At 44.4% G+C, this 27,822-nt stretch overlaps 1 protein-coding gene across 1 annotated transcript in view; it reads left to right on the top strand.

The window, feature by feature from the left end:
- The first annotated feature begins 16,613 nt into the window (after window positions 1–16,613).
- LOC147459194 (protein sym-1-like) overlaps window positions 16,614–27,822 on the top strand; it is a 54,931-nt gene continuing 43,722 nt past the window's right edge. The window contains exons 1-2 of the mRNA XM_086510509.1: window positions 16,614–16,926; window positions 18,467–18,622. Coding sequence (XP_086366635.1) covers window positions 16,648–16,926; window positions 18,467–18,622 — 435 coding nt within the window. The 5' untranslated portion in view covers window positions 16,614–16,647. The remainder of the gene's footprint in view (window positions 16,927–18,466; window positions 18,623–27,822) is intronic.

Raw genomic sequence — 27,822 nt, forward strand, 5'->3', positions numbered from 1 at the left:
GTCGTTGCATGGCTTACAGATGGTTTAATGCAAAGACCGCTTCTTGTCGTGGCACGTTCCATGTTTGATTCGATTCAACTCTCGCTGATGCGTGTTGCTTTTGTCGTGCTTCTTGCTTCTTGTTTGTGATCCGGAGTTGCTTTGGCCGAGATGTTATGTCCTTGCATGGGGGTGACCCCTTAAGGTGGCCATAGAGCACCCTTTGGGTGCCCCATGTGAAAATTTGTGAAAAGAAAGACAAGTAGGTTTTGGGGGGCTGCCACCACAGGCAACGAATGGAGAGAGAGACAAGTTCGTGGCTGTCATGCCAAGGGTAGCACAATGCAGGGCCAAGGGCAAGGACAAACATGCAGTCAAGGGGGTCCCTATGTTTAGAGGGCCAAGGGCCTATATAGAGCATGGTTGGGTGGTGATGAGCATGCTCCAAACCCCTTTGTCTCATAATGCCCATAGAGATGTTTATTGCTTCCCATGCCATGGAAACCTCGCTAAGCCCAAGATGAAGCAATTTCGTGGACATCCTCACACTTCCTTCCTTTTGTGTAAGGGTGCGTGCCTATGCTGCCTGACCCCGCCTGTCGGACTTTGGGGGGAGAGAGAGAGAGAGAGAGAGAGAGAGAGAGAGAGAGAGAGAGAGAGAGAGAGAGAGAGAGAGAGAGAGAGAGAGAGAGAGAGACGGCCCTGTCGAACTTTGGCCCTAATACTAGTGTAAGAGATTGGGGACAGACACATGCTCGTCTCCACCCAACCGTGCCATATATAAGCCCTTAGCATGTGCTATTTATAGACCCCCTGTACTGTATGTGAGTCTTGGCCCTTGGCCTTACAATTATGAATTGTTTTATTCCTTTCATGCTTTTGTACAATTTTCAACCTAGATTACCAGTTACGTGGGGTTGGCTACTGAGAAAATTCAGCAAGTTGAGGGCTTTATCCAAGACCATATGGACACGGAAAAAATTCCTCATCAAAATGTTAGACAAGCACAAGACCGATACAAGAAGTATGCTGATGAGAAATATCGGCAAGTCATCTTCATGGAAGCAAAAGAGGTATTCTTACATGTTCCAAAGCATTAAGAAAGTCTAAAAACTAGTCCTACACCTAAGTTATCTTTTAGATATTGTGGGCCATTCAAAATAATCAAGCAAGTTGGCGATATGGCCTACAGACCTTCTTTACCTTCGTACTCTCGTATTCATCGCGTTTTTCCTGTAAGTCGTTTATGTAAATGCTTGCATAGGGACGACAATGTAATTGATCATCAAGTTTTGGTTGATTTCATTAAACCTCCAACCCAGCTGCAAGAATCCGAGCACATTCTAGACTATTATTATTTACGAACTCATCATCGTGTGCGTCACCAAGCATTAGTTAAGTGGAAAGATCGACATGAAGAAGGCACCCCTTTGGGAAACATTAGTGTTCTTAAAAAGAAATACCTCTCTTTTGTTTTTATGCTTCCCAAGGGGGGAGCAATGTGAGGTCTACAAGCGGACAAGGCCAAATAGAGAACCTAGCACGGGAGATGGCTATAAGTAGGCATGAAGGATGGGTGGAAAAGGGGGTTCCCTACTCTCACCTTAACCCTTACAGTAACTTTTGATCACCTATATCCGTCCATGAACGATCTTTTTACAAGGAAGCTCAAAAATCCATACATCATAAAGGACACAACTACAAAATGCTCTAATGCTGAAAAATCAAGCAAGGATTAAAACTTATTAAAGCTCAACTAGAAGCCACCGTAACACACCTCCTCAATATAGGTGTGCCACGTCTAAATCAAGCAGTATCAAGAACATCCAGAAACCACCAAAACCAGCAAGACTAGCACAATTGAAGAGACATATGAGAATACAAAGAGTAGTACCCCCAACCCGATGCTGAAAGGTCACCAACTCGTACAATAACACCGATCCAAACTAGACAAAAAAGATTGCCACCATAAAGAATGGATTCGTACGAGCAAGGGTTCTATCCCTACCGACCGTCAACAATTTTGGAATGTTTTTGTAAACAAGAGATGGAGTTCGAACAGTGCAGAGGGCAGAGGTAGAATAAGGAGTTTTCCAACTTTGCTAATTTCAATATAGTTGAGAAGGGAGGGCATGGTTTGATAACGCTAGCGAGAGGGGATAAACCCTGTCATGCGGATGCTCCCTAGTGTGATATGTGTCAATAATCAAACAGATTTATCCCCCAATCCACAATTGCTCAAAAGAGATTCATGCTTTACCAATGCCTTATACTATGTAAGCCTATGATTTGTTTTAGAAGTTTTGTGTTTACGTCAACACAACCTCCCTGGCTTTGTGTGTCGTCACCGTGAAGCTCCTTCTTCTGCTCTGCTAGTGCGTGACAGGGGGTTGCTCCATAGCTTGCATGCGGGTTGGGGTCCCCTTAGATGTGACGTCTGGAGGCTCTTATGCCAACGGTGGTGGTGCTTTGTGCAATCCGCAGGCACAGGGGATGCTGTGGTGGGGGATGGTCTTGTTCGGTGGTGGATCTTGTAATGGAATTGGCCTATTTAACTTGAGAGTAGTGAAAATTAACAAGAGTACTTTTCAGAAATGACTTTGTGAGCATAGGGGGTGAGCATAATTGAAGATAGTAACATAATCATAGCAATTAGTTAACTTGGCATGAACAATAGTTTTGCAAGAGAGAGAATTTAGAGAACATGACAACAATTGAGGACCGGATTTATGTGGAGCCGGTCCACCCTCCAATAGGCATTTGTATTATGATTTATTCCATTAAGAGAGACTTGTTACAATACAATCTTTGTATTCCTTGTGACCTAGGTGATGCAATGAAGATGAAAAGCTTCATGCATCACAAACATAACATAAACTTGAAGAAAGCTTTAACTATCCCAAGACCTCAAACACCTTTGAAGGTGGAGAGAGCTAGCAGGGAATGAGGGTAGGGAAGAGGAAGAAGAAACATTTCATAGGAGAAAGAATTAGTTCCTCACTTATCATAACTCTTGTTGCTAGCATACATAATAGCATAGTAATGAAGAAGAAGAAGATGGCAAGCTTAAGCATTGAAGCATGGCTCTTGGTTGGATTTGCACTCCATAGCCAAGAGTGTTGGTGTAGGCTCTCAACCTCTACTTGCTTGGAGAAGGAGAGGGAGCTCTTGCACTTTGCATAGCACACAATAAGAGTGTTTGTGAGTGTGTGTGGGTGAGTATACCCCCTAAGCAACCCCCTAGCCTTCTTGGGTCGACCCCCTCTTGTAGCTCATGCTTGAAGCTCATTGGACCCCTCCAGGCCTAACCAATCACAAGCAGGAGGCATTACAAGCAACAAGGGTAGCCTTGGGACAAGTGTCCCCCTTTCCCATTTGAGAGAGAGGGCTTGATAAAGGAAAAATCAATTAATTAAATCTCTTAAATTATCATTGGACCCCTTGGGTGGCCAAACAATAGGCTGCAGGCACACCATGAGGACAACATGAGGAGAAACTTGACAAGTGTCCCTTTTGCTTTCTTTGTACCATGCATGCCTTGTGTGAGTGTGTGGGTGTTCTCTCTCATCCCCCCTCATGTAGGGCTCGTCCTCTCCTTGTAGGAATAGAATATTTGACTTTTTGACACCTCAAGCCCCTCATGCATAGGCCCAGTTTCCACCACAAACTTGGCCCTTAAGCACTTTAAGCTTGGGCTAGGTTCTCACCTCAAGTACAACCCTAGCATCTCAAGCATGTCAAGCACCTCAAGCATCTCAATCATCAAGCACCTCGAGCACCTTAGTCATCAAGCGTGACAAGCAGGACAAGCACCTCGAGCTGGGTCGGGTTCCCGCGCCTCAAGGTCAGCCCTAGCTTACCTAAGGTCAAAGGACTTTTACACACATTATTGGAGGTCTTCAATGAAGCTAACCCTAAGGTCTTATGCTCCATTGGTTAGCCTTGATCTTTGATAGACCATCTCGCATTTGGGCCCCTTTACCATTGGCCTCGTGTTGATATAGATCTATAAGCACATGTCTATATCTTAACCCTTTTTCCCGTTTATTCTCCCACATTAAGTGATCAATTTAATATGAGAAAATCATTTGGGTTGGTTAGATATTAGATATTAGATTTTATGACATAACCTCTCTCTTCAAATCATAGTCGTCCTCGACTATGAGGTAGAAGAGATAAAGCCTTAGTCATTAGTCAATTTTACTTAGCGGGTAGAGGATCCTTTTTTACCCTACGACATCTTTCCAAGATGGATGACTAATCCATTTGGTGCTTGGGAGACATAGCTATCGCAAGCATGTCTGCTCTTTAGTCCATTTCATTCTCCCAAAGTAGAGTGACAAATTCTACTTGGTGTTTGAGAGACGTCGTCATCACAAACATGATTCTAAGTATGCATACTAGTTAAATTTGTGCACAATTAAAAAGAGGACTAGTCTTATAAGACAAAAACATGAGTCATTTAAAAGAAATTTGTACATTTGCTTACTCTAATGTAGCATTGTAAGCATTGACAAGGTTCATACTATCCTTAAGCTGTATTTCTTGCATCCATCTAGCATCTTCAAAAGGATAATTTTTGAACTTAATAAGATACCGTCGGATAATCTTACCATGTCGTAGTACCTTGTCTTCATGCCGAAGGCTGGCTTCGGGTTGTAGCACCTCTTCTTGGTCTTCAACTTCGGGAGGGTCTTCAATGATTGGTTCAGTTGGTGGCTCTCCTTTGTAGGGCTTAATTAGGCTTACATGAAAGGCATTGTGTATGAGCCAATGGTTGGGTAACTTGAGTTGATAAGCCGTCTCATTGATGGGCTTCAAGATTTGGTTATAGTATCTTTTTGCTAGTTTAGCATAATACTTTTGATGGCCCGTAGGATTTTTGCCCGTCGTTTGCCTTGATCGAGCCTTAGGAAACTTGAGTAAGACCCAATCATTTTCTTTGAACATTAAGGATCTTCTGTGCTTATTAGCAACAACTTTTTGCCTTTGCTGAGAGATGGATATAGCCTCCTTAATCTTTTGAAAAGATTCTTGTAGGTCACAATTATACTCATCAGTGGCGAAGATCTTCCCATGTACTTTGAGTAGCAAGGCACTTTTAGGTCTTCCCTCAATGATTTGAAAAGGTGCTTTTCCCGTAGAAGTATGTACATTATTATTGTAGGCATACTCTACAAAAGGTAAGTACTTTTCCCATTGTGAGCGTTGATCTACTTCGGTAACATAAGTCTTGAGTAGATCGAGTATTGTAAGATTGGCTATCTCACTTTGGCCATCCGTTTGTGGGTGATAGACCAAAGAGAAATTCAATCTTGTTCCTAGATTTTTAAAGAGACCTTGCCCATGGTCATTCTAGGATCTCTATCTGACACGATGGATGTGGGTAATCCATGGTGCTTGAAAATCTGAGATATGAAGAGAGTTGTCGTTTGATGTGCCTTAATAGTCTTTTTGACAGGAATAAAATGTGCTTGCTTGCTAAACCTGTCAACTATTGTCCATATTCATGTATTCCCATGGATAGACTTGGGTAATCCAAAGATGAAATCCATGGATATACTCTCCCATGGTGAATTTGGGATAGGAAATGGCTGGAGTAATCCAGGTTGCTTCCCTCTATCATACTTGGTCTTTTGGCATACTACACATTTTGAAACATACTCTTGTATGTCCACTTTCCTAATAGGCCAATAGAAGTACTTCTCTACTCGTTGGAGAGTAGGTTGGATACCTCTATGCCCCGCATATGGAGGAGCATGGGATTCATACATAACTTTCTCACGAAGGGAATGGGTAACACATAGCCTATTGCCGTGGAGAAGATAACCATCCTGCAAGGTGAATGGTTCATCTTTCTTCCCCAAAGCAAGGGCTGACATTATGTCTCTAAAGTCAGGGTCAGTAGCATACTCATCTATCATAGAGGATAGATCATTGTGAGTAGCTATAGACACCACATTAACTTTTGGTCGTCGTGAAAGTGCATCGGCCACTTGATTGTGCTTACCAGCTACGTGAGCAATATGGAAATTAAATTGCGAAAGAAAATTTGCCCACCCCATTTGTTTGTCAGAAAGCTTGGTTTGCGTCATGAAATACTTGAGACTTTGGTGGTCGGTTCGTAGGATAAATGGAGTCCCCAATAGGTAGTGCTTCCATGTGTTTAGGGTATGTAGAACAACTAAAAGCTCTTTCTCATAAATGCCCAAGACTCGTTCATCAGTATCGAGCCTTCGGCTCTCATATGCTATGGTATGTCCTTCTTGAAGCAAAACTGCTCCAAGGCAATCACCACAAGCATCACATTGGACCTCAAATGGCTTTGAGAGATCCGGAAGCACGAGGACTGGTTGAGAAGTAAGCTTCTCTTTGAGCTTATCAAAAGCATTTTGCTCCTTAGCAGTCCATGCATACTTAACGCTCTTCTTAGTTAAGTCGTGTAGTGGTCCTGCTACTTGAGAGAATTTTGCTATGAAGCGTCTATAGTATGCGCACATACTAAAGGAGTACGAGCGGAAGTGCGACGTGAGAGAGAGTGCGAGAAGAAGAGCACGACGATATGGTGAACTCGCTCTACTGTAATGTGTAGAGCATAGTGAGTTCTTATTAGGTTTTTACAAAAGAATATGTGTACATACCTGGCGGCCCGCCCACTTACCTGGGCGACCACATTGGGCTTTATACTCCAACAACCTCCCACTTAAAGTCCAATGTGGTACTTTAAGTGTGAGAGAAGCTACTATACAAGCTAATATACAAGAGATGTAGAGAAGTGATGTACTAACCTACACCTAACTGCTTGCGAAAATGCGCAAAGCTCTCTGAGGGAAGTCCTTTTGTAAGTAGATCAGCAGGATTTTCTGTGGTGTGAACTTTGACAAGCTGAAGTTGCTTATCCTCGAGCATTTCCCTGATGAAATGATACTTCACATCCACATGCTTTGTCTTTGAGTGATAAACTGGATTGCGAGCCAATTGTATAGCACTTTGACTATCACAATATAACACAGGCATCTCTTCTTTGATTCCCAAATCTGTTACTAGTCGATTAAGCCAAATTGATTCTTTGCATGCCTCTGATGCTGCAACATATTCAACCTCTGTAGTAGACTGAGTAACACAATCTTGTAATCTAGAACGCCATGATACTGCTCCATCAGCCAATGTAAAGACATACCCTGACGTAGACCTTCGGTTGTCTAATTCACCTGCATAATCTGAGTCTATAAAGCCCTTTACACTTAGCTCCTGACTCCCATAGCATATACGCATACTCTTTGTAGCTTTCAGGTATCTCAATATTCCTTTCACTGCCTCCCAATGTTTCTTGCCTGGGTTTGACATGTATCGACTTACTACTCCCACTGCAAATGCAATGTCTGGGCGAGTAGAAATCATTGCATACATCAAACTACCCACTGCAGACGCATATGGAATCTTATCCATTTTAGCCTGTTCTTCCTCAGACACAGGACAATCTTGTTTGCTAAGTTTCACATATGGTGGCAATGGAACACTCAGTGCCTTTCCCTTCTCCATATTGAAACGTTGCAAAACCTTGTCAATATACTCTGTTTGAGATAACCAAATCAACTTCTTTGATCTGTCTCTCTCAATGTGCATACCAAGTATATGACTTGCCTCACCCATGTCTTTCATGTCAAACGATTTTGCCATCTTTGACTTCAAAGCTGAAATTTCTTCCAAGTGCTTGCCATCAATCAACATGTCATCCACATACAAAATAAGGATCAGCCAACTGTCATCCTTAGCCTTCTTTGTATATAGACAGTGATCGAACTCACTACGTTTGTAGCCTTGAGAAAGCATAAACTTGTGGAATTTATGGTACCATGCCCTCGGTGATTGTTTTAAGCCATAAAGACTCTTTAACAACTGGCATACCCAATCTTCCTTGCCTTTCTCAACAAACCCTTCTGGCTGCTGCATGTAAATTTCCACATCTAAATCACCATGCAAGAACGCTGTCTTGACATCCATTTGGTGCAACACCAAATCTAATATGGCAACCAATGCAAGAAAGCATCTCAATGTAGTCATCTTGACCACCGGAGAGAAGACTTCATCAAAGGCAATGCCTTGTTCTTGCTTAAAGCCCTTGGCAACAAGCCTTGCTTTGTACTTTGGCTGACTATCATGAGCGGTGATCTTATACCTGTAAACCCATTTACAGGGTAGAGCCTTTTTGCCCCGTGGTAATTTAACTAGCTTCCATGTCTGGTTTTTATGCAGAGCTGTCATCTCTGACTGCATGGCCAATTGCCAATTCCCGGAGTCCTTCATTTGCACTGCTTCCTTGTAGCATGAAGGCTCATTGCAATAAGTTAACATGACATAGTTCATAGATGGAACAAACCTATCAGGAGGTCGTGTGATACGTCCATATCTACGCACAATAGGTGGCTCAAGCTCAGCCACAACCTGTGGTTCCACTCTATCCTGTCCTTGCTCCTCTTGAGCCCTGACATTTTGTCTTGCACGTGCAGGTCCATCTTCTTGGAAGACAACTCTTCTAATCTCCTCAACCCTCTCTGGTTTAGAATGATATTTGGATTCATTAAAGTGAACATCATTGCTGCGGACAACCTTTCTAGATTCGGGATCCCAAAGTGTGTACCCCATCTCACCAGAATTACCATAGCTTAGAAAGATGCACTTTCTACTCTTTGGCTCAAGTTTGTTCCTAAATTCTTTTGGAACGTGACTATATGCCTCACAGCCAAAGACTCTGAGATGCTTGTATGAGGGCATTTTGCCTGACCATACCATCTCTGGCACTGAATCCTTCTGCAAAACCTTGCTAGGAGATCTATTTACAAGATGAACAGCTGTTGATACAGCTTCTGCCCAAAACCCATTTGGCAGTTGTGCATTAGACAATATACTTCTGACCTTCTCTTGTATGGTCCTATTCATCCTCTCAGCAACACCATTTTGAGGAGGATTGTAAGGAGCAGTAAGTTCACGTTTTATACCTTTTGACTCACAAAAGTCCTGAAAGGCCTTAGAAACATACTCTCCACCATTGTCAGTGCGTAAGCATTTAAGCTTCTTGCCACTCTGATTCTCCACAAGTGTCACAAACGTTTTGAAAACACTAAACGCTTCATCCTTGTGCTTGAGAAAGTAAACCCATACTTTCCTCGAGTAATCATCTATAAATGTCATAAAGTAAGAAGCTCCCCCTAGAGATAGGTTAGGCATAGGTCCACACAAATCACTATGAACAAGTGCCAACTGTGTATCTCTTCTATTGCTTCTATGCTTATGTGGCTGCTGTGTTTGCTTACCATACAGACAATGTTCACAGAATTCAAAATCATTAAATGAAAAGCCAGGCAAATAACCAGAACGAGACAAGATTTCCATTCCCTTCTTGGACATATGTCCTAACCGGCTATGCCACAAAGAAACATTCGGCTGCTCGGTTACATTGATTACATTTTTAGAGACATTTGATACATAAATCATGTAAAGTCCTCCAGACTTTACTCCATGTGCTACTATCATAGAACCCTTGGATATCTTCCACATGTTCTGTCCAAAAGTGGTGACGTAGCCAGCATCATCAAGTAAACCTGTGCTGATCAAGCTCTTTGTAATTGCGGGAACATGTCTCACATTCTTCAGCGTGAAAGAAGAGCCATTCTGAAACTTCAATTGAACATCTCCAACACCTAAGATCTCACATGTCTGCCCATTGCCTAGCCGAACATGATCTTTAGTGGTCACATAACAGGTAAACCACTCCTTGTTTGGAGACACATGAAGTGATGCCCCTGAGTCTATAATCCAGTCACTCATTGCATTTCCATCAGATGCTGTAAGAAGAGCTGAGTCCATTGTATTCTTCAAGAAGTAGATGTCTCCTGACACTAGACTGTCATCCTCTGCAACAGTGTTTGTCACATTTATTTCTTGAATCTTCACTGAGGACTTGTTCTTCTCACCATGGTCTTCAACTTTCTCTTTGCCTTTTTCTGCTTTCCATTCTCTGCAGTCTCTTTTGATGTGACCCTTCTTGCCACAATGGTAACATTCTATGTCACTCTTGGCTTTAGCACTGCGAGACTTGCTACGAGATTGATTCCTCTTTCCACCTTTGTACTTTTCTTTGGTCCTTCCCCTGACAACTAAGGCTGTTCCTTTGCCTTTGTCCATTGTCTTTCTATTGGTTTCTTCAGTAAGCAGACTTCCTTCTACACCTGCTATGTTCAAACCATCTGGGGGTGCAGAATTACTCAAAGCTGTGCGAAAAGTGTCCCAACTTTCCGGCAATGTGATCAACAGGAACATAGCTCTAACAGGTTCATCAAACTTGACACCTTGAGCTAACAACTGACTGTAGATTGTGTTGAATTCATTCAGATGAGTGGACATAGGTGTCCCTTCTTTCATCTTCAAGTCAACAAGCTTCTTAAGCCAGCATACCTGTGAAGCTGCACTCTGCTTCTCATAAAGATCACTCAGCTTTAACCATGCTTGATAAGCCGACATCTCGTCTGCTACATTGAAGTAAACGCTTTCTGCCAAAGTCAGCATAATGGTAGAAAGTGCCAATTCATCCATTTCGCTCCATTCATCTTCGTCCATATCTTCTTGTTTTATCCCCTTGAGCTTTATAGGTTTTATCTGCTTCTTTTGTACCAACACGTGCCAAATCTGCTTCTTCCACAATGGGAAATTGGTTCCATCCAGCTTCTTGATATTGTAAAGAGCAGTGTCCTGTGATCGAGCCATAGCTACGCTTCACTGTAGTTTACTTTCCTTGGAAAAATTCGGCAGAGTTTCCCTTGTAAACTGACCTCTGAACCAATATCAACCTGATGAACTAGTGGATGTCGCCTACAGTCTGTGTGTAGATGCGCCCGTGTCATATGTGACACGCCTCCAAGAACTGTGAGCCGTCCTTCGATGTGTAGACAGCCACAAATCAACACTCTGGGAGTGTCGATATCCTCAGCACCTGCAGTCGTAGGCTGAAAACCCCAAATTTGCAGAGTCGGATCTGCACCCGCCGAGACCACGTAGTCGAAAATGGCCTGCGCAGACCTTTGTCGAAGCCGAACGGTGGCCGAGATGACCTCAGAATGAAATTCTGACGACACCGAGCCCTTCGAGCACTCCCACGAAATTTGGGGCCGTGTCTTCGCCTGTCGAATTTCACTCCAATCTGAGATGGTGACTCTAGCCTCCTGCAGTGCTGCCGCGAGCCTCGATCTGAGCTCTGATACCAGTTGAAGGAGTACGAGCGGAAGTGCGACGCGAGAGAGAGTACGAGAAGAAGAGCACGACGATATGGTGAACTCGCTCTACTGTAATGTGTAGAGCATAGTGAGTTCTTATTAGGTTTTTACAAAAGAATATGTGACATTCCTGGCGGCCCGCCCACTTACCTGGGCGACCACATTGGGCTTTATACCCCAACACATACCAATAAAGATTCTTAGCTCATGTAGATTTCTTGGGTTAGGCCATTATTTTATTACCTCTAACTTTGATGGATCCATACGGATACCATCGTGAGAGATAATATGACCTAGGTATTGAATCTCTTGAAGGAAGAATTTGCTTTTCTTTTGGTTGAGAAAAAGCTTGTTCTCCCTCAATGCTTGAAAAATCACTTGGAGATGTCGCTTATGTTCCTCCAAAGACTTGAAGTAGATGATGATATCATCAAAGAACACTCCAATGAATTTGCGATAAGGTCTAAAAAATTTCTCCATCAGACGATTGAACGTAGCTGCTGCATTAATCAAGCCAAAAGGCATGACTAGATATTCATAAAGACCAAATGTTGTGCAAAACGCGGTATTTAGGATATCTTCATCCACTATCCTTATTTGATGATAGCCACTTTTAAGGTCAATCCTACTGAAGTAGGTAGAGCCTTGTAGCTTATCAAACAGATCTTCTACCCGATGCACGGAAAATCTGTTTTTGATAGTGATCTGGTTTAGTGCTCGATAGTCCACACACATACGGTATGTCTTTTGCACTAAAAGGACTGGAGAACAAAAGGGAGAGGAACTAGGCCTCACCATCCCTTTTTCTACCAATTCCTATACTCGCCTCATGATCTCCTCTTGTTGAGCTTGTGAGACTCGATAAGGAGGTTTGTTAGGCTGTGAGCTACCTGGAAGGAGCTCAATGCGATGGTCATCATCCCCTCGTGTTGGAGGTAAGTCCATAGGGATATCATCGATGAACATATCTTGGAATCCTTTTAGAAAATTAGACAAGTCTAACTCTTCTTGATTCCTACCATTAAAATTTGATGAAACATTAGTATCTTTTAGAGACTCTTTGACAAAATTCATGTACGCAGAAACTGAGCTCTTCATTGACTTATCAAAAGCAAGAGGATTTACAAGTGGAACAATGCGACCACGCTCACTACCAGCTATATACATGTTCTTTCCCCTGTAGGTGAAGTGGATTCTCCTTTCAGGGAACTTCATGTTGGCAGCCATGCGATCAAACCATGGCGCCCCTAGGATAGCATCCTCATGTTGGAGAGGAGAGATGAAGAAGTCTTCTTTGTCGACATAGCTTTGGACATGAAGCCTCAACTTCCCAATCAAGGGAGTAACGGAGGCTTGCTGTCCCTTGAAAGGTGTGTCAACCATTACCATATCTCCCATCTCAAAAGCTTGAATGCCCAACTTGGTGGCCAACTCCATTGATATGAAGTTGTGAGTAGAGCCAAGGTCAAACAAGATGAAGGCATCATGCTCTCTTACCTTTCCCATGATGATCCTTTGCAATGAGCATCCTCTTTTGGAGCTTCGATGGTGGAAGCCCTAGGAGTCTCATTGCGAGTATTCTTCTTGGGGCAAGAACGATAGCCATGTCCTTGCTCCCCACACTTGAAACACTTATGGTCCTTGGGAAAAGCTTCAAGCTCTTCAGTAGAGAGTTTGTTTTTACCTTTGTAAACTCCCTTCTCCTTGGACCAATTGTTGTTGTTGTTGGAAGTGACTTGGGAAGAATTTTGAACATTGGTTTTCCCCTTTGCATCATTTTTGTCTTTGTTTTCCATGGGCTTGACATTACGTCTAGCCCCTTGATGGAAATTGATGCGTGAAGAAACCATGGTGTGATGGATTACTTCGCTAATAGTACCAGGCCGTTGAGAGTTGATGTATTCGGCCATCTCTTCAAGTAATCCCGCACAGAATTGCAGCCTTTGGTTGGCAAAGTCTATCTTTTCAAAGACAGTAGCCTTGAGATGTAAATCCCAAAACTTGTCTACGTACTTGTGGATAGACTCATGAGAGAGAAGCTTCAAGCTACGCCATTCGGTAAGCACTTTGTCCTTTGCATCGCTTGCAAGGAATTGCTTCATGATGGAAACTCGTAGAGTTTTCCAAGTCTTTGGGGCTTCACCATTGCCACGAAGGCTAGCCCACCATTGACGAGCTGATTTTTGGAAGTGCATAGCTACATGGCGTAGCTTGGAGGACTCTCTGAGGCCCTCGTCTCCAAAGGCCGCATCAAATTGCTGGATGAAGGCCAACACTTTGTCAGTAGCACCAAAGGTGCCATCATAGGTGAGAAAAGAGATACTCTTTCCTCCCTCCTTGAGCTTCTTTAGTTTTTGTGACCTTCGCCATGCAAGAAATGATTTGCGATGTCCTCCCCTCTTGTAGCCACAGCTTTCGTCGGAAGAGGAGGAAGGTGAAGAAGAAGGAGAAGAGGGTGACCTCTTCCTAACCCTTTTCTTCCTTTGTTTCCTCTCTTCCCTTTCGGAGTGACGAGGAGAAGGACTATGTGTTGATCTTTTCCTCTTGGGAGGAGTGGGCGATCGTTAAGACCGCCATCTTCGTGGAGCCACATCATCAGAGGAACTTAAACTTTCATTGCTTTCTTGCTTTTTGGATTCCTCCTCTCGAATGGGAGAGAGTCTTCTTTTGGGGGTCTCTTCAATAGGCCTCCTAAGCTTTCTCTCCTCTCGGAGAGGAAGGTAAATTTCATAAGCACGGAGTTGTTGAGTAACTTCGGCTTGCAAAGCAGGGTTGCCCATAGCTTGCTGCAACCTAGTGACGAGATAATTCACAAACATGGGAGCATCATCATTAGCACCTTCATGTGCAAAATCAAAGTTATCAATGTTCATTCTACTCTCTTGATTATTGTCAGCCATGTTAACAAAATTTATGTATGTACTTAGTGTATGCTTTGGCAATTCAAAACCTTAGTTGCCACTCCTCTTAGACTTTGAAAATCGGCTCTTAAGTATCTACACCCACGGCTCGAAGTGGTTAATTATAGAGAGTAGTGGAGTAGGTATAACATAGCAGAGTTGCCGAGGGCTAGCTCCTTTCGGACTTCTTATGGCTCAATAATGGTAAAGCCGTAGGCAAGTCTAAGAAGACTCCATTATTAAGTCCAAAGCTCCCGAGGTGTACACCATATCCCACATAGTGGGCTCAACAAAACCGATAATAGATCCCAGTTCCACTTACCCTAATATAATTAACAACATCAACCATTTATAGGCTACTTAAGGACCTCTCTTCTTAAGCAAGAAAAGAGAAACCAAATGCTCTGATACCAATGTAATGGAATTGGCCTATTTAACTTGAGAGTAGTGAAAATTAATGAGAGTACTTTTGAGAAATGACTTTGTGAGCATAGCAGGTGAACATAATTGAAAATAGTAACATAATCATAGCTATTAGTTAACTTGGCATGAACAATAGTTTTGCAAGAGAGAGAATTTAGAGAACATGACAACAATTGAGGATCGGATTTATGTGGAGCCGGTCCCCCCTCCAATAGGCATTTGTATTATGATTTCTCCCATTAAGAGAGACTTGTTACAATACAATCTTTGTATTCCTTGTGACCTAGGTGATGCAATGAAGATGGAAAGCTCCATGCATCACAAACACAACATAAACTTGAAGAAAGCTTTAACTATCCTAAGCCTCAGTCCCAAGACCTCAAACACCTTCGAAGGTGGAGAGAGTTAGTAGGGAATGAGGGTAGGGAAGAGGAAGAAGAAACATTTCATAGGAGAAAGAATTAGTTCCTCACTTATCATAACTCTTGTTGCTAGCATATATAATAGCATAGTAATAAAGAAGAAGAAGATGGCAAGCTTAAGCATTGAAGTATGGCTCTTGGTTGGATTTGCACTCCATAGCCAAGAGTGTTGGTGTAGGCTCTCAACCTCTACTTGCTTGGAGAAGGAGAGGGAGCTCTTGCACTTTATATAGCACACAATAAGAGTGTTTGTGAGTGTGTGTGGGTGAGTATACCCCCTAAGCAACCCCCTAGCTTGCTTGGGTCGACCCCCCCCTTGTAGTTCATGCTTGAAGCTCATTGGACCCCTCCAGGCCTAACCAATCACAAGCAGGAGGCATTACAAGCAACAAGGGTAGCCTTGGGACAAGTGTCCCCCTTTGTCCTTCGAGAGAGAGAGGGCTTGAGAAATGCAAAATCAATTAATTAAATCTCCTAAATTATCATTGGACCCCTTGGGTGGCCAACTAATAGGCTTCAGGCACACCATGAGGGCAACACGAGGAGAAACTTGACAAGTGTTCTTTTGCTTTCTTTGTATCATGCATGTCTTGTGTGAGTGTATGGGTGTTCTCTCTAATCCCCCCTCATGTAGGGCTCGCCCCCTCCTTGTAGGGATTGAATATTTGACTTTTTGACACCTCAAGCCCCTCATGCATAGGCCCAGTTCCCACCACAAACTTGGCCCTTAAGCACTTTAAGCTTGGGCTAGGTTCTCACCTCAAGTGCAACCCTAGCATCTTAAGCATGTCAAGCACCTCAAGCATCAAGCACCTCAAGCATCTCAAGCACCTCGATCATCAAGCACCTCAAGCACCTTAGTCATCAAGCAGGACAAGCACCTCGAGCTGGGTCGGGTTCCCGCGCCTCAAGGTCAGTCCTAGCTTACCTAAGGTCAAATGACTTTTACACACATTATTGGAGGTCTTCAATGAACCCAACCCTAAGGTCTTATGCTCCATTGGTTAGCCTTGCTCTTTGATAGACCATCTCTCATTTGGGCCCCTTTACCATTGGCCCCGTGTTGATATAGATCTATAAGCACATGTCTATATCTTAATCCTTGTTCCCGTTTATTCTCCCACATTAAGTGATCAATTTAATATGAGAAAATCATTTGGGTTGGTTAGATATTACATATTAGATTTTATGACAATCTTGTTCGAGGGTTTTCCATGCTGTGCTGGGGGATGGTGTTGTTCGGCATCCTTTGAACACTCTTGTGGGCGGTGGCAGAGCCCTTTGGTGTGGTGGCATCCAAGGATTTTCTCACCATTATTGTTAGGATCCGTCTTCCTTTGTATGGGCTTGAGAGATCCTTGTAAAACCCTCGGTATCGTTCTAGTATTGTGATGCTTTTTCTTTGTTTGGGTTTGGGGGTTCCAACCCCCCCCCCCCCCCCCCCCCCCCCCGACAGTTTCGGTGCTGTCTTGCATGATCTTTTTGAGTAATGCTTGTGGCTGTGGCTCGATTGAGCATTGTCTGATATTAATACAATACACTCACATATTGTAAGTTCTGCAAAAAAAGAAAAAAGAAAAAAAGAATGCACATCCACATTATGTTTGAACTCATGACGCTCACCGATTCCTCAGCAGTGGGCGGGCAAGGGACATGGACGGCCCATTGTCTCGGTTGTGGACTTCGTCCTGTTCCTTTTCCTCCTCCAGCGGAGCTCTGCGCTGGCGGTTATCGACTCCGGCCTCTGCTACTGCAGGTGGCGATGCCCGCCCTTCCCCTTCTGCAAACGATGAGCAGCCCACGGAGCTGCGCTTCCCACTCAAAGCTGCCTGCACGGCCGGCGTTCTTGCATTGCTCGGTGACACCGCTGCTCAGCTGCGCTCACGATGGATCTTGGCTACCCTGAACCAGCCAACTGACCTTCAAACAGAGGTATAGCAAATAACTTCCTCTCTGTGTTCTGTTCTGTGGCGTAAATTTATGTATGATATATCCATATGTTTTTATGATTGTATATAGGTGCACATGAAAGCGAGCGCGGGCGCATGCACGCACGCACACACACACATAATACATATTTTTCGCACATACATTTGTGTATTGTAGATGAAAATGCATGTGTATGCACGTTGCTAGCATTGTTAGACCTTTACGTTCACCTTCTAGATGCTTTCACTCCTACTTATGGCTTTTCCCACGCGGACAAAGGCCTCTGTTTGTGGGTTGGCCACCTTTCACCCTTGTGGTAGGGATTCTAGGCACATATAGAGTTTGCACCACACATTTTGCCTAGTGTTATGGGTTTTCTCCATTGGAGATTTTTAAAGGCTTTGTCTGACTCAGACCTTACTCATTGGTCATCTTGCATCATTCTGTGCTGGAGTCATTGACCTGCCCCCCCCCCCCCCCCCCCCCCGCTCTTCCTTCTCTCGCATGTGTCTTTGCATGTTCTCGTGTTTGTGTTTCTCTTCCGTTGCACACTTGGACAAGCATTTGAAGTTGAGCAATCAAAGCTTTGCACTTTATCTCATGTTCATGGTGTGAATGAATTTTTAATATAGATTTTGATATGCTGATGTTCATTTCGAATAAGCTTATCTTATGTTTCTCTTTTATTTGAATCATAATAAAGGAGTCGACTGAATGTGTGGGAGCTAATAAAGTGAGAAAAGTAAGAAATTATGATCTAACCAACTAAAACATTTGGATAAAACACAAACTCAGCTCACAAAATAGAAAGCAAAAAAGACAAAGAGGAAATTACCTAAAATGTTTAGACTAAAGAGATGGGCAAAATATAATGAGAGAAACGTACTTTAAAGAGTCTTGAACAAGAGCCAACTTTAAAGGCATTCACCATGAGATAGGGTAAAAGACTTAATTCTTACATTTGAAACGCCTAGAACTACACAAATGCAAGAGAGAAGATTGAATTTTGATACAAATAGAGACAACATAATATAAAATCCCAATGGTCTACAAAAGAGGATGAGAAAATTGTGTGTGGGCGATTGTGTGATCCACTTTGAAATAGAAATATAAATTTCAACCATCTCTCACATAGGGACTACTTATATATAAGACAATGCTTACTTAATGCTCCTTTTACAAGAAAAAGGTTTGCCATCATTGGCTCGCCATGTGGCACTAATCATCAAGCTTTCTTGAATGGTCTACAATTGCTCCCAAGAGTTTTATGCTTTAATAAGGCCTTATGTAGGCTAAAAATGAGGTGAACAACAAACCAATCAACTTGAAAACTCAACAACTTCTTTGCTTGTTTGAACCGAAAGAATAGGATCACCATCTTTATCTTGTGTGGCATGGACACAAGCTTGTATATATGCATAAATACACACATACGTATGGTTGCATGTGCGCGTGTGTTTACACAAAATACCCCAAGTTACTTTTGTATGGTAATTTTCTTTCTTTGGGAAGTGTTTGAAGCCATTTCTTTGTCCAATTATAGTTCACTAGCAAGAAAAGTCTCGAAGGCTATGATTGGCTCAGGGCACTACGAATGACTTCTTATGGATTTCTTATATATGGTCCTTCTTCACAAATTTGGTACAATTTTCTTGATCGTGTCTTACGAGAAAAGACACTTACAAATCTATCTTTGAAGGTAATTTTTTTTCTTTTTAATTTTTTTTACTTTGGGCCTTAGAAGTTATTGGTATAGGTCATTTTCTTTGAGATTTCTAGCCTTTCTTTAAAGGATCACTAGTCATGAAAGAGAGCTACACCATGTGTGAAAGTAATATGGTTTTATGGTTATCAAATGGTATTGAAGTTTTGGGTCTAGAACCAAAAACATTAAATATCTATGCGTTAAGATCTAGTAAACTACAAATTGTGAAGGGTTTTGAGGCGGTTTTTATTGAAATGGATTATCATAAGATGTGGAGTAAAAATTGATTGGGGAAAATATTTATGGGGGTTAACACTTTTGATTGCTAACAATCAAACCAACATACAACCATACGTTGATGGTGTGGCAGAATGACGTGGTAGCTTTTTATTGTCAGTTGTGAAAGCAATTGACTTTACGGCTTTTTGAGGCATTTGTTTGTAGCCAACAAAGCTTTTGGAAGGCGCCTAGCTGTTGGACCTCAGTTGCTTTTGTATCAATGCCTATAAATATGAGCCTTGGGGATCTATGCCAGACTTTGGGGCCCGAACATTTGGAAGTGGAACTCCTACACTCTATGTTGTTACTTCATTTTGTTTCAATTTAAGTATTCAAAGACTAGTGAATTAGTGCAAAATCTTCAAAGCTCTGATACCAATGTCAAGTGCAACATAATTGAAATGGTGAAGGTCTAGGTTTTACACTTTCACAAATCCTTTGCTTCCTTTCCTTGCATTAGTGTTTCCTTCTGGCTTGAATGACGGTTCCTTTTACCTTTCCCTGAAGAGAGGGAATGAGAGTGCAATAGAAATATGTAGAGAGAGAGAGAGAGAGAGAGAGAGAGAGAGAGAGAGAGAGAGAGAGAGAGGGGGGGGGGGGGGAGAGAGAGAGAGAGAGAGAATGACACACGATGGGTTCCCAACCAGCCCTCTTAGGACCTCCCCACACTGTTGCCAATGTGGTATTGGCTTTAGATTACGTAAATGGAATGTACACACATGCAATACTTCAAGTGCAGACTCTATTGACTCGAACGATGAATGTTGTCGTGGTAACTCCTAGTAGACTCGAACGATGAATGTTGCCGTGGTAACTCTTGAAGATGAGGGACCTCTGGGGCTGATTTGATGCACCTTGGATCCTTTTCGATGTGGGATTGCGGATGGCCACCAAGGGGTAGATTTGGGGCAGATTTACTCTCCCGATATGAGAGGAACGAAGGACCGAAAACGCAGGTCTTGACGATGCCAATGATGGACAACAATGGAGCCCTCAATGAGAGCGAGAGAATTGTCGAGGGGAGGCTCGTTGGGTTGCCAAAGTACTGGATTACAATGGGAAGACGCTAGCGATGCCAGATCCAAGCAAAACTGGAAGGGGATAGGCTGGAATCTGAAAACGCTAGGGGATGATCTCCAGATGTACAAGCGCTAGGTTGAAAATTTGAAAACGCTGTTAGATCTGGTTGCAAAAACGTTGGGCTGCTCTGTCTCCAAAACGCTGAGCTGATCTAGGCGCTTGCTGTAATGCTTGGAAACGCTAGGCTTGATGCTTGCTTTAGAGGCCCAATTTGCTAGTTATAAACTCCTTTAGGTTGAGGTAGGGCAAACTGTCCACCAACCCAACAAATTAAATCATTAAATGATTTAATTTATAAGTTTTTAAGGAGGGTTAAAATTCGGGTGAAACTGTCGGAGGACTTGTGTCATCGATCTTGACCCAACAGCTCTCGAGACTGGACACTGGAAACTGTGGGCTAGGGAGAGCTGTCCAATGGTACGAGTACAATGGGATCCTGGAGAGTGGCTTTGGAGGCACCCTTTCTCTTCTGCAGACCACCCAGGTGTCCCTTTCTTTCAGTACACTGTTTGACTGGGACGTCACATACTGGCAGCACAGAGAGGCTTCCCTTGCTGCAACACCTCATTGGCAGGAGTAGGGTCTCAGCTGAGTTCTTGGCAGCTTTTTGGGAGAGGTTGTGGGACTCCAGACAGTCGAGGCGAGTCACTTTGTTTCAGTGGCTGGTCGCACACAGAGCTACAACAGTTGGGAGCTGGCTTGTACATAGTGGTCTCTCGGCCGCATGTGCAGCTTGTGACCATCTTGTGGAGAGTCAGTGTCACTGTCTTTGGGACTATCCTTTGGCACACTAGGTGTGGCTTCGTGTTCTTCGGCTAATGCCTACTCTTTCCACGGCTCAGCAGTATACTTTGGGGGACAGCTGCTTGGTCCACTCTCACGGGCCTGGCACTTGAGTTTGAGCTATCTTCCACCAGCCCCACCACTCGGATCCTCTGAAAACAGCAGTCTGCCACTTGCGGAGCCTCTACTGCAACTCGCTGTAAGCGTCCCTCACCCTGTAACTCGAAAAACAGGGAGGGTACAGTCTCTGAGCAAGCCTGAACTGAGATGAGAACCTCCAGTTGCGTGAAGGCTCCCATCCATCTGGGCGCTGTTGGCTCGAGAGGTGCGAGCCACTCAGCTGGTACTGCCTTTGAGATGTCCTGGCACATGCTCTACACCCCTCTCATGCCCTGTAGCTGAAAGCCCTGCAGCTCCTCTGACAAGCCTGAAAATTGTAATTAGTCATCTAAAGAGCTCGCTGGACCCGCTGCCATGGGACCCCAAGAAACATGAAGCCGACTACCAACCAAGTGGTCTCTCTGAGTGCTAACCATGGGGTTCCAAACAAGAAGCTGTCTCAGGCGCTCCTCCGTGCAAGTAGGCTGACGCTGCTCCAGGCCGCATCGCAAATGCTCCCATGATCGAAGCAAACTCACAGCGAAGCGGTCCTCTAGTCTCTTGCTCAAGCCAACTCTGCGCATCTCTGTGAAGATCCATCTGGTCGAAGGTCGCCAAGGGCCTCCAGCCTGAGGCACCCTAGCACAAAGCCGTTGCAGCAAGAACTCCTTCTAGGGCTCCTCACCTGAAATAAGTCCTCTGACGATGAACTTCCTAAGAAGGGCTCTGCTCTGCTGTGCTGGGTCTATTATCCCAAGCCCTCCCTGAGAACAAGGAAGAGTGATGACCTGCCAAGCCACTTTGGCCCGGGCTATCTGAGTGTCACGCCCTGACCAAAGGAAGTTCTTGATCAGCCTCTCTACCTGGCTGATACAAGAACTCGAGAAGATCCAACAAGAAGTGATGTACCACATAGTAGCCAACAACACATGGTTGGCCACTACAACTCTGCCTGCCAGAGAAAGTCGTGCGGAGCTCCAATGTAACAACTTCCTCCTGATAGACAGGAGGAGGGGAGCAATCTGCTGCTAGACAAGTCCAAACCAACTTGACAGCCCAAGTACCGAACTGCAGTCCCTGGGGGAATCCACCTGAAACCCTCACCTGGCATCCAATCGGGCACAAGAGCACTACCAACCGAGAAAGCCACAGTCTTTCTCCAGTTGATCAGTGCGCCAGATGCACAACAGAAGGTCTCTAGAGCCTGCTCACACTTGTGAAGGTTGGCCTCCTGGCCATCCAAGTACAAGGCTAAGTCGTCTGCAAACTCAACGTCCAATAGCTCATCTCCCAGAAGAGGAAGTGCTAAGCCCCGTAAACCAACTTGCTACGACACTAAAAACTTGCGCATCGCCTCAGCGTAGAACAGAAAGAGGAAGGGGGCAAGAGGGCAGCTTTGTCTGACCGAACGTGTGAGCATGAAACGATCACCTCTACCTTCTGACAAAAGTACTTGATTGTGTGCCCGTCTGTATAAAGCTCACACCCCTCTGATCCAAGCATCTGAGAAGCCCATTCTGCGTAGAGTGCCCTCCAGAAAGTCCCAGTTAACTTTGTCGTAGGCCTTCTCAAAATCGAGAAGAAGAATCACCACATCCTCACCACGGAGCCGCGCTAGGGCAGAAGCCTCCCAAAAAGTAAAGATGTTGTCAAGGATACTACGCTCCTTGACAAAACCTGTCTGAGTCCCATGTATAAGGCTCTCTAGAAGTGGATGAATCCTCAAACTCAGAGCCTTGGCAAGAATTTTGTAGGCTGAGTTGAGGATGGTGATGGGGCGCCACTGTCGAATCTCATCCAAGGAGCCACCCCCCTTGGGAATGAGGTAGATCAGGCCCCCACTCATGCTGTGAGGCATCTCTCTTGTGTGCAAGATGTATTGAAAAGCACTACAGAGATCTGGGCCAAGCAAGTCCCAATACTCCAAGAAAAAACTGGGAGTCAAGCCATCCTCACCTGAACATGTCACGTGACACATCCCAACCCTATGTGTCCGTGGACAAGCTACACCACAGCAGGGTTCAGTCAGTCCGATCAAGTTAGATTAGCAGTGATCTGGCACTTTTGTGAGTCTATTCGTGGACCGTGCATGTCCAGTCACTTAGCATAGATGCATATCCTCTGGTTGCACACAGCATGATCATCGGAATTCCCATCAGAATCCATTAGCATCAGTTACGAAATTTTCGAGTGCAATATACTAACGCTAGCAGATCAGCAAGTCAAGCATACCAGTGTTTTTGGATTTCAAGTGCAGATCTGCCTGGCATTTTTGACCAGCAGCAAGAAACCTCAGCGTTTTTGATTCTCAGCCACACCGCAGCAGAAAACACAGATTTTCAGCCTTATGAGCAGTAGCAGATTCCCCCAAAGTTGGTTGCTGATGCTCCCCCATTTTCAGCCATAAAAACGCAGCCAAAACAGTCATTTTCAGCCACCGAAATAGTCCCCGAATTCAGCGATTAGAAGATCACAGATTTCAGCCATCAAGTCGTCGTCGTCGTCATCACCGTCGTCGTCATCGGCATAGTCTCATTGCATCAGTCCATTGCTTTCGCATTGTACGCCTTTGTGCAATCAAAGTAGACCACTCTCGCCGACGAGAGTGGGGCCTTCGGAGGAGGGTTTTACAACCTCTCGGTGTCGTATCTCTTCTCTCTCCTTCTCTCAGTCTCATTCACTTGCACGCACAATATCCACTCACTTTGTTCGTGATCACAGCACTCGACAGGACGGAAGGCTCTCTCCTTTCTTAAGAACTAAAAGGAACCTTGAGCAATAAAGATCACTAATCTTGAGAAAATACAACATTCATTACGCTGCACCTTACATTGGTATCAAAGCTTTGGAAGTGTTCTGCATTACTCCAGGAAAGAACCACCGGAACCACAAGAATATTTTTTGCTTGTTGTGATCGCACGAACCCAAGTTTACTTGGGCGTGGCGATTCCTAATCATGTTTTGTTGAAGAGTGACAGGAATCCCAAGAAAGAAGGGCTTGTCCAACCTCCCCTTGTGTCTCTTTTCACTCATTGAGAGCGGACCGTGCACTTAGCGGCCGGCCAATCGACGTGAGGTGGGAAAAAGCAACCTTGGTGTGAGCGCAAGGCCGCCAAGGGGTGCGCCCGCAGAAAAGGGTAGAACTCGGGTGAAGAGAAGATCCTTCTCCAACGCGATTTGCAAGCGAAAGAAAACCTCAAGAACCTCAAGAACCCAAGTTCCTTGTGAACTTAAGAACCCAAGACCCCCAAGAACCCACGATTGCAAAATGGTCGTCACTCAAAGCGGAATGGATACTTCGCTTGGAGGTGATGAGCATGAGAGGCGAAGAAGAATTTTCCCCACTAGGAGGTTTTTCCGACCCTTCCCCATCTACGACAAAGATTGCACTAACTCCTTTGGAGGAGTTAAAGCAGACGTTTAAGGAAAGAATGGCAGAAATGAAACGCAGACTCGCAGAAGAAAAAGCAGAAAGAGAAGTAGAAAGAGAAGCAACAAGAAAGGCAAGACAAGAACAGCGCGACCGACACATGCAAGAGTTCTTGCGACTCTTGTCTCCAGTGCCGGCACCGATGCAAGAGATTCAGGAGACGGAGACTCTCCCAGTCTCTTCTTCTCCACTGCATGACACACAGGATTTGCATGATTGTGTAAAGCATGATGATGATTTGATTGACAATGACTTGCATGATGAGAAGCATGATGAATTGAATGATAATGATTTGCATGATGATTTGAAGCACAATGATAAGCATGATGATTTGGATGCCAATGATTTGCATAATGATTTGGATGACAATGACAAGCATGATGATTTGCATAATGATTTGGATGACAATGACAAGCATGATGATTTGCATGACCAAGATGTGATTTCTCACAAGTATGATGATTTGCATGATCAAGATGTGATTTCTCACAAGCATGGTGAGTTGCATGAAGAAGATGGGATTGTTCACAAGGATGATGTGTTAGTTGATGTTTTTTCTAGCGAAGCTAACCTCGTTGTAGATTCAATCCATCACCAAGAATTGATCTTGGCTTTTGAGTCGAGGTCCACAGATCCCCCACAAGAAGATTCGATAGATCCAGAAGAAGCGATCTTGGCTCTCGAGCCTTGGTCCAAAGAACCATCACAGGAAGTATTATGTGTTCACATGATTGATACGCACGCATTGTTCGAGTGTTTCATTCGTGAAGGTTTCCTGTATTTTAGTCAGCATCGTTATGTGATCCCTTTTCCTAGGCATGCCATATTGTATGTTGAGCACGTTTCTCTCATGGATGAGCACGAATGTATGCGGATTGTTCATGAAAAGCTGAAAAGTTTGTATGTAAGGAAGTCGCATTCCATGTCGCTTCCTTAGCATGACACAATTTCCGAAAGAGCACATGATAGTATGAGCACCAAGCATGGGCATTTCCATTGTGATTTGCCACAGTTGATTGATTTTGATCAAACAGAAAAGATTCGAGCGCATTGTTTGCAGTGTTTGATGAACGGGTTGTCACTCCGTCTCTATGTTCATCTACATTGCATACACAGTCTTTAGAGAAGACAAGATTTTTTTCCTTCACTTTACATGGAATAGGTATGTTCATGGTTTTGTGTTGGAGATGGTTTCAGGAATTTTCAGCCATGGAGATTCTTGAAGACAAACGAAGCAGGACTCTAGACGAAGTTGAAGCAAGAAAGGAGATTCAGAAGACTTTGTCGCTTTCGACGCGGCCCAAAGAAGCAAGCGTTGCAGACCTTCATGAAGTTCAAGTACCGCACAACCCACACATCAGAGTGGGCTGGCCAAGAGTCCCTTCCAGGATTCCGGATGCTGTTGGCGATCTCCCTCGACGCCATACAGTTCAGTACCAGTACCTCACTTTGAAAAGGAGGGGATGTCACGTGACACATCCCAACCCTATGTGTCTGTGGACAAGCTACACCACAGCAGGGTTCAGTCAGTCCGATCAAGTTAGATTAGCAGTGATATGTCACTTTTGTGAGTCTATTCGTAGACCTTGCATGCCCTGTCACTTAGCATAGATGCATATCCTCCGGTTGCACACAACATGATCATCGGAATTCCCATCAGAATTTATTAGCATCAGTTAGGGGAGTTTTCCAGTGCATTTAGCCTATTTTCCTATTTATTGGTTATTTTCACTTATTATTTTTAAGTGACTTTCCAACAAAAGTAGGTAGGGCAATTTTGCTAAGTTAATATATAAGCAAACCCAAGTTAGCACTTTCTGGCAGAAGAGGCAGCAGGAGCTTCCCGCTCAATAGGCAACTTCTCAGCAGTAACCCCCCCTTCCCAGCAGTAGACCCTCGCCATCACCACCCCTCCCTTGGCGTTTTTCTCCGTACAGCCATCGCCATAAGCCTCCCGTTCTGGCACTTTTCCCGCGACAGGCTCAGCCCATCCCTTAGCGTTTTTGCTAATGCAAGCATTGCTGAATTTCCCAGCGTTTTGAGCAATATACTAAAGCTAGCAGATCGATCAGCAAGTCAAGCATACCAGCGTTTTTGGATTTCAAGTGCAGATCTGCCTGGCATTTTTGACCAACAGCAAGAAACCTCAGCGTTTTTGATTCTCAGCCACACCGCAGCAGAAAACGCAGATTTTCAGCCTTATGAACAGTAGCAGATTCCCCCAAAGTTGGTTGCAGATGCTGCCCCATTTTCAGCCATAAAACGCAGCCAAAACAGTCATTTTCAGCCACCGAAACAGTCCCCGAATTTAGCGATTAGAAGATCACAGATTTCAGCCATCAAGTCGTCGTCGTCATCACCATCGTCATCATCGGCACAGTCTCATTGCATCAGTCCATTGCTTTGGCATTGTACGCCTTTGTGCAATCAAAGTGGACCACTCTCGCCGACGAGAGTGGGGCCTTCGGAGGAGGGTTTTACAACCTCTCGGTGTCGTATCTCTTCTCTCTCCTTCTCTCAGTCTCATTCACTTGCACACACAATATCCACTCACTTTGTTCGTGATCACAGCACTCTACAAGACGGAAGGCTCAAGAACTAAAAGGAACCTTGAGCAATAAAGATCACTAATCTTGAGAAAATACAACATTCATTCCGCTGCACCTAATAGAACAGCTACCACGGGGGAGTGCACTAAGAGCCTTGTGCAACTCCTCAAGCTGAAGTGGCAGCTCAATCCTTTGACGCATGTCCTCAGTCACAAGACAAGGCATCTGTGCCCACACCTGCTCTCTGCATGCATCCTGACGCTCTGACTGGGGCTCTGCAGACAGTAACTCATGGTAGAAGTCAGTAGCAACTGCATGCATGTCCTCTGGCTCAGAAGCAACTGACCCGTCGGGCCTCCTCAAATGACTGACCTTGGCATGCGTATCATAGTAATAGGGAATGGTCGTTTTCAGGTCTCCGTTCCCCGTTCCCATTCCAAGTTCCCGTTCCGAATCCCCGTTCCGTGTTTCAAACGTGAGTACCCGTAACAGGGAATGGCATTTTGTTTGGCGTTCCCGTTCCGGTTTCCCGTTCTTGGTCTATGATGCGTATGCCGAGGTCCCACTGCCTCAAAGAAAGCACTAGTCACTCTGTCACCCACTTGTGTCCACTGAGATGGTTGTCGATGGAAAGCAAACTCATGGCGTCGCTCCTCTGTGCTAACAAGCTCCTGGCGAGCCTGTTGTAGCTGCTTCTCCAACCAAGGACTGTCTGGATGCTACTCCTGCATCCTCTGCAAGGAAGCAACGGCGCGTCGGAGACGTTGCTCCTCCTCTCTCGCTGCAGCCAGGCGAGCCAAAGACTCCCGAAGAAAGAATCGACTAAGCTGAGCTAGTCCTGAGGCCACTCTGTTAGCAGGAGAATCATGCATGTCTAAGCTCTCTGTCCAAAGAGCCTCCACTCGCTCTAGGAGTGTAGAGTCCAGCAAGACCCTCTTAGCGATGCGAAGCATCGTGCTCCCCCTCCTCTGCCT

The sequence above is a fragment of the Adiantum capillus-veneris genome, chromosome 4, assembly GCF_014529385.1.
Source record: "Adiantum capillus-veneris isolate H3 chromosome 4, ASM1452938v2, whole genome shotgun sequence".
NCBI lineage: Eukaryota > Viridiplantae > Streptophyta > Polypodiopsida > Polypodiales > Pteridaceae > Adiantum > Adiantum capillus-veneris.